This window comes from Lactuca serriola, chromosome 7 (genome assembly GCF_051521515.1).
Source record: "Lactuca serriola cultivar US96UC23 chromosome 7, Lser_US96UC23_V15, whole genome shotgun sequence".
In the NCBI taxonomy this organism is placed as follows: Eukaryota; Viridiplantae; Streptophyta; class Magnoliopsida; order Asterales; family Asteraceae; genus Lactuca; species Lactuca serriola.
Window position 1 is genome coordinate 107,518,778 of NC_136414.1, and position 8,245 is coordinate 107,527,022.

Sequence of the window (8,245 nt, forward strand, 5' to 3'; positions counted from 1 at the left end):
CACTGTGAATCTAAACTGTAAATATTTAAAATTTTAACATTCACAATATGAAAAATCTCGAACAGTTCAGATTCACATTGTGAATCTGAATTACTATTATGCACACTCTAAATCTTAGATGGTACCAAAAAAAAACATCGATCATTTACACTGTGAATCTAAACTGTAAATATTTCAAATTTTAACATTCACAATGTGAAAAAGCTTCGATCAGTTAAGATTCACACTATGAATCTGACTTATTAATATGCATACTGTAAATATGAGAAGATTCACAATATGAATCTAAACTGAAATATAGTTTTTTTTAACATGAATTTGAGTCTATGTTTAAAAAGTACAAAAAATATGAATTTTGATATATTTATTAATTTTTTTTCTATAAAAAAATAGACCTTAACTTTTTTCATCAAAGAAAATGAAGTGAATTTTTTTTCGAAAAAAAAAAATTTGTTTTCATATATCATCATGGATCTCCATTGAAAGAGGACGAAAAATCGTGAACAACGGTATATTCAGTTTTTTTTTCGATAAAAAACATGGCCTAAAAAAATTTTAAACGAAAAAAAGTGGTAGGTTTTTTTGTAAATGATGGATTTTTTGGTATAATCCGGTGTGTGTGTGTGTCTAATGTAAAAGTGTACATCTATTTCCTTGGTCGTTGATCGTTATGATTTCCGACGCTCACGATTGGTTCGTTGGTTCCTTGGTTAATTATGGTTCTCTACTGAACCTCACCCTATATATATATATATATATATATATATATATATATATATATATATATATATATATATATATATATATATAGGGAAATCTCCAATAAAGTCCTAAAATTTTAGCCCGGTTTATGTTTTAGTCCTAAACTAATTTTTGTTTACGAAAAAGTCCCAAAAACCGGTAACAAATTAATTTTGGACTATTTCATAAATTGACACAAAATATTGGGACTTTTCTACAAAAACAAAAAATATTAGGTTTTTTCTGCAAACAAAAACCTTATTATTATTATAATTATTATTATTATATTAAAAATATAAATAAGTATACTATTTTTTAAATTTGTTATTATTAATATTTTTAATAATACATATAAACATATTTAAATTAAAAAATATATTAAAGACATTTTATAAAGGTGAAGGTTGAGCGGATGGTAATGCTTTAAGCTTTGAAATCATGAATGTCTGTTTGTATATTCTAACTTTGTATATGGTCATTTTACATTTGTTATTATTTTTTTTAATTCAGAATATTAACAATATAAATTTAAAAGAAGCTACTGATGTTTCAAATTGTTTACAAATAGTGAGCATGTGATATGCATGTATGTCTTGTGTGTAAGTATTTGAATTACCAACATGTGTGTTGCTCTTTTTCATTGTTTTATCCTTGTGGTTTTTTTGGAAACATAACAGATATAGTGTAATAAAGCAAAACAAGTCATATTACTTTCTATTAAATAAGATATTTTAATTAATATTTTCGAATTTTGATATGGGCCACCAATGTAAATATTTATTGTGGATCTATTGGATTTGAAAAGAAATCATTCTACCTTAAGAAATTTTATATACAAAGTGAGAAATCATTTTATCTTAAACTATTTATAGACAATTTTACAAATATGCAACTTCTTTTAAATTGTTAAGTGTTAATATTTTGAATTGAAAACAATAATAAGAAATGTGAAATGGTCATATACAAAGTGAGGACATACAAGCAGATATTCATGATTTCAATGTTTAAAGCATTATCGTCACTACCACCTTCACCTTTAAATAATTTCTTTAATATATTTTTTATTTAAGTGTATTTATATGTATTATTAAAAATATTAATAATAATGAATTTAAAAATTAGTATACTTGTTTATATTTTTAATATAATAGTATTAATAATAGTATTAATAATAGTAATAATAATAATAATAATAATAATAATATGATTTTTGTTTGCAAAAAAGTCCCAATATTTTTTTTTTGCAGAAAAGTCTCAATATTTTGGATCATTTTGTGAAATAGTCTCAATATTTTAGATCAGTTTATAAAATAGTTTCAAATTAATTTGTTGTCGGTTCCAACCGGTCAAAAAGGGTCAAAATGCATACTTTTGCCGGTTTTTAGGATCTTTTCATAAACAAAAATTAGTTTAGGACTAAAACGTAAACCAGGCCAAAATTTTAGGACTTTATTGGAGATTTCCCTATATATATATATATATATATATATATATATATATATATATATATATATATATATATATATATATATATAGGGCTAGGTTAAAGTGTTTTTTACATTTATTATGTGCTAGAATGCACCAATAGATATTTAGTAAAATTATATTATTATTTAATTAAATAATGATAGATATTAAATGGTTTCTATAATTGTATATATATATATATATATATATATATATATATATATATTAAATGATATCCATAATTATAATTTTCTCTTTATGGAAATTAATTAAATTCGTCATTATTGTCAGCAATAACATTCTTTCAGAATGAATTCGTATCTAGGTTTTTATGTCAGCAATAACATTATTTCAGGACTCACTCACTTAAAATAAAATAAAGTTGTATGGAATATGAAGAATAAGGGTGTATTCTAGTAGAATATACTTCCGTTCTCCTAGAATACACTCTTATTATTTTATATATGAATTCATTCTGAAATAATATTATTATTGACATTAATGACGAATTAAATTAATTTCCATAAAAAAGAATTATAAATATGGATATTATTTAATATACATTTAATGTTTACTCAATTCTTATTGGTGCATTCTAGAGGTGAGAAACATTTGAACCTATCTCTCTCTCTCTCTCTCTCTCTATATATATATATATATATATATATATATATATATATATGGATGGTTCCCTTGAAATTAATAAAAAAAAAATTAGAGATTATGAGATTAAATATCAGCCAATGGAACTTAACGTCAACTAACATCAACTGTTAAATGATTAAGGGGTATAACAGTAAACTTCAAATTAATGTTCAGAAAACGGACACCTTCCTTCTCTAAAAATCATCATATCACTAAATCATCGATTTTCAGTATCAGTCACGTAATCATATCATCCAATCTTCAACAAATCATTCAATATAATAAAAAAGATCATATTTTTACTGAATCTGTTATCAAATTATTCGCAATCTTCAAATAAAAAAAATGATCGAAACAGAGCATCAGTTCATATCCTCATAAATATGAGATACAAACCTCAAATCGAAGAATCAAGCACCTCACAATCCTAAACTAAGCATTTGAAAATTTAATCAAAATCAATTTTCATAAATGATGTCGAATCCAAAAGAAATTGACAAGTCGATCGCAACTGATACTATTATAGCTGAAATCAATTCATCTCGTAACGACGAACAAATCAATTCAATTTATTTCACTTGAAGAACTTCAAAATATGATTCGTATTGAAGGTACAACTAATTTGTTTTAATACTACATATTACATTACAGTTTCTACACTTCATTCTGATTCTTTTATTATAAATTATGAATAATCATATATGATTATATAATACAATATCCGATTTAATCATATAAGGATGAATAATCATATATGACTGTTCATATCTATGATTAATCATATGTATTTATAGTTTCTAATTATGATTTATCATATATGTTTTCTAATTGAAAGCTATATTAATATTATAATCGGATGAATAATCATATATGATTATACATCATAAAATAGGATTAATCATATATTACAACCTACAAATAAATATGATTAATCATACATGATTAAACAATATCAAGTATGATTATTTATAAATTAATATGTATAATTATTTATGAATACACTGTTATATGATCAATCATATAATACAATGTACAAATAAATATGATTTAGCATCTAATAATATATTAATATCTAAAATCATATATGATTTTTTTTACTAAAATATAAATACATATCGTTAATCACATATGATTATTAAAACATAAAATTATATAATAACATATTTGTCATTCCCTTCTTTTATCAAGTGAAAATTCCAATTCAACAAATGAATCATATTGCAGTAACATAATTGAAGAATCTGAATATAAACCAGATGTCCCTAAAGAATTTGTACCAGTTGTAAATAGTGTTTTCAAATCACTAAATTTAGCAGTAAAAATGTATACGGATTATGCAGAAATGGCAGGTTTCCATACAAGACTGAGTAGCCAATCAAAATACAATAGCCAAATAATAAAAGAAAAATATGTTATATGTAATAAGGTGGCAAAGATAAACCAAAACCTTGTGATACATTGGCTACAAGTTCTGTCAAGAGGAAACCAAATTCAAACAAGATAATTATTGGGTGTACAACAAAGATTATATTTGAAAATGTTTATGAAACAACAAATTACAAAGTTAAGAAATTCTTTGAAATGCACAACCACCCACTGGAAAGTATCAAGGAAAGACCTTATACGAAAAAGACAAGAAAGATGTCATATTCTGAAAAAGAGTTTGTAGTACATGCATCAAAATCTAAAATTGGTCCCACAATGGCTCACAAAATACGAGCAGTTTTGAAAGGAGGATATGAATATGTAGGGGCAAAGGTAACAGACTACAAAAACTTGAGGAGAGGAGCAGATAGAATCTTATGTTACAAGGATGATCAAATAATGATAAACAAAATGAATGATAGTAGAGATCATTACCCAAATTATTCATTTGATTTCCTACGTGATGAAGATATGCTGGCTGCTATGTTTTGGGCAGATGAAAGAGAAAAGGCTTTTTATGCAGAGTTTGGAGAAGTTATATCTTTTAATGCAACTTTTAGAACAAACAAGTAAGTTAATGTATATAAATTCAAACATACTATTAATCAAATATGATTGTACTAAACACATTTTCTTTATATAGGTATAAAATGGTATTTGTTCCATTCACAGCAGTTAACCACCACAAGAAATCAGTTACTATTGGTGCTGGGTTGTTGAGTAGAGAGACAATTGAGTCATATGAATGGCTACTTAAAGCTTTTCTTAGAGCTCATGAAGGGAAAGCACCAAAAATTGTTATAACTGATCAAGATGCAGCAATAAAACAAGCAGTGGAATCTATCTTACCAAATTCAAGACACAGACTATGCATGTGGCACATAAAGAAAAAATTGCAAGCAAAGGTATAACAAAAATACATTATATAATCATATATGATTATATAGTATTATGACAGATGATTCATATATGACTTATCACATATCATACTATATAACCATATATGATTAATCATATATGGTTAACTATTCTAATAATATGAATTATCAGATACCATACTGTATAAAAATATATGATTACATAGTATGTAATATGATAATACAGTATATAATGATATATGATTATATAATCATATTATTAAAATACTTACTCATATATGATTAATAATATATGATTGATATAATGATATATAATTAAGTATTTCAATAATATAATTATATAATCATATACGATTATATATGATTAATCATATATGACTATAATAATATAAGTTATCATATATCATACTATGATTATGATGATACAGTATATAATCATATATGATTATATAATACGATTATATAATAATATATGATTGATCATATATGATTAATCATATATGAGCAATCCTATAGGACACTACATGTATGATATACGATTAATCATATATGATTATATAATAATATATGATTATATAATCATATATGATTAATCATATATAATCATATATAATTAATCATATATGATTACAGTACATATATGATATATGATTAATCATACATGATATATCCTACATTATAGTAATCATATATTATTACTCATATATGATATATGATTAATCATATATGATTATATAATCATATATGATTAATCATATATGATCCTACATTACAATAATCATATATGATTACTCATATATGATATATCCAAATAGGTATATAATTTATACTTATATAAGCAAAATTGTTCATTCATATGTTATTGGCGATTTATTTAAAAACAAAGACTTCAAGAAAAGATTTTACAAACTTGTTTGGAACATGCATATCAAACCTGATGAATTTTAAAAGAAGTGAGATTTGATTATTAATGAATTATATCTGGAAGATAAAAGATGGTTCAATGATATGTTTGAATTACGTGACGAATGGATACCTGCATACTTCCGTGACACAAGAATGTCTGGATTGATAAAAACCACTTCAAGATCAGAAAGCATGAATTCCTTCTTCAACACTTACTCTCAATCTAGAAATTTAATTTTACATTTCATGATGAACTATGACACATCAATTCAAAAACAAAGAAATACATAACAAGAGCTTGATCATCAAACAAAGAAGGCGGTATATAAATTTATTTCACCACGACCAATAGAAAAACATGCTGCAAAAGTTTAAACAAGTACATTGTTTTATGAAGTATAGAAAGAAATCTATAAAGGTTCCTGGTACTGCCAATACCAACATCTTGGAACAAAAAATGGATGGGAGTTATACAAAGTGGAACAACTGAACAAAAACAGTGATCTAAAAACAGAATTTGAGGTAATATATTCTTATTTTAAATTTTGTTGAATTAGCACATAATATAAAAAAATATTCAGTTATGATTATAAAACACTTAATAATTTAATTTTATTTTGAATACGTAGAAATAAAACTTCCAACAAATGATGTAATATGTACTTGTGAACACTTCAACCGCTTTGGGACTTTATGCAGACATGCATTCAACATACTCGTGAAACATGGAATTAAGGGGATACCTGAACAGTACATTGAGAATCGTTTGAGAAAGGATGTGATATCAAGGCATTATAATTTTTGTAGACATGTATATGATACAGGAGACAGTGAAATTAACAGATCTGTCAATCATACTACAACTTTGAAGCATGTTTGGAATACGTAAGAAAAAATAAAGGAAAAATGGATTTGTTTGTTAAGAAAACAGAAAGCATGCTGAAGGAATATGAAAACATTGACATCAATGTTCCAAATGTTCAAAGCAATAAAGGATGCGGAAAGAAAAGTAGAATTCAAAGTGCAGCAAAAATAGTGTATAAAAATTCAAACAAGCAAACAAGAAGATTCTTAGGATGTGGAGAAAGGGCTCCTCATAACTTACGGACATGCCCAATCAAACTTGCAATAGAACAATCATCAAAAGCTACATAGATATTTACTGCTTTAATCAGTAATGAATAAGTCATGAATTTTTTTCAAAATAATATACTTTTTCTTTAGTACACTTTACTCTTTTATAAAATAGAATTTACTATGATTTTGTGTACTGGATTTAATCTGCTTTGATAATTCTTTCTTTGATTGGATAATATATTCATTCATGATTAAACTTCTATTAAATGTTACTACAAGCATTTAAGATTACATATAAACTGTTATTCAATACATGTAATCATTACACATAACCATATACAATATTCATCTGTATAATCATAAAATATTATGTAATACTACTTCATATGTTTTGTTTAATCATAAGTGATTAAAAATAAGGTTACACATAAAAAAAACATCTAACCATTACATATAACCATATACAACACAATTGTTCCTAACAACTATACAACACTACTCATAAAAAATCTAAATATAACAATATTCGTATTCCTATTTCACAAGTCCTCAATAACAAATAATTTCACAAGTCTCAAATATCACGTTACCCATTTTCCAAGATTCTTGTTTTTCATATTCCTAGCTAGATTTTGATACAGATTGTAGCTGACTCCAAGAACACTTCCACCATTACTTAGAAATATTATCTCCATTGAACATACAAAATCTTTACTACATATCTGATGTACAGAAATGTTGTTCATTAAAAAGAAATCTTCTTTAAATGAACAACATCCCTCTACTTCAAAGACATCTAGTAAAGATATTATATGTTCAATGAAGATAAACTTTTTAAGTAATGGCGGAAGTGGTGTTCTTGGAGTCAGCTACAATCTGTATGAAAATCTAGCTACAAATAAAAGAACAAGAATCTTGAAAAAATGGGGAACATGTCATTAGGTACAACAAAATTAGTTCTTTTACACTTATAGACTCCATATTTTACTTGAAACAAAATGGAAGTTGTTTACATCATAAATAAGTAATGGTGATATATAAAATTAAAGAAATTAATAAACAGAAGCATAAGGACTCATCTTTGAAGAAATACAATGGTAGCACGA

At 25.0% G+C, this 8,245-nt stretch overlaps 1 protein-coding gene across 1 annotated transcript; it reads left to right on the top strand.

Annotated features, from left to right (window-relative positions):
- Positions 1-4,174: 4,174 nt before the first annotated feature.
- Positions 4,175-6,697, top strand: LOC145064284 (protein FAR1-RELATED SEQUENCE 5-like). Its single transcript, XM_079011764.1, has 5 exons — positions 4,175-4,202; positions 4,280-4,847; positions 4,922-5,183; positions 6,465-6,584; positions 6,692-6,697. Exons 1-5 carry the CDS (start codon positions 4,175-4,177, stop codon positions 6,695-6,697), a joined length of 984 nt encoding a protein of 327 aa, XP_078867890.1.
- Positions 6,698-8,245: the final 1,548 nt, after the last annotated feature.

Coding starts and splice junctions, on each gene's coding strand:
- LOC145064284 (XM_079011764.1), top strand. CDS start 4,175: ATGTATACGGATTATGCAGAAATGGCAG. Junction 4,203..4,279: donor GGATTATGCAGAAATGGCAG/GTTTCCATACAA, acceptor ATATGTAATAAG/GTGGCAAAGATAAACCAAAA. Junction 5,184..6,464: donor AGAAAAAATTGCAAGCAAAG/GTATAACAAAAA, acceptor TATGAAGTATAG/AAAGAAATCTATAAAGGTTC.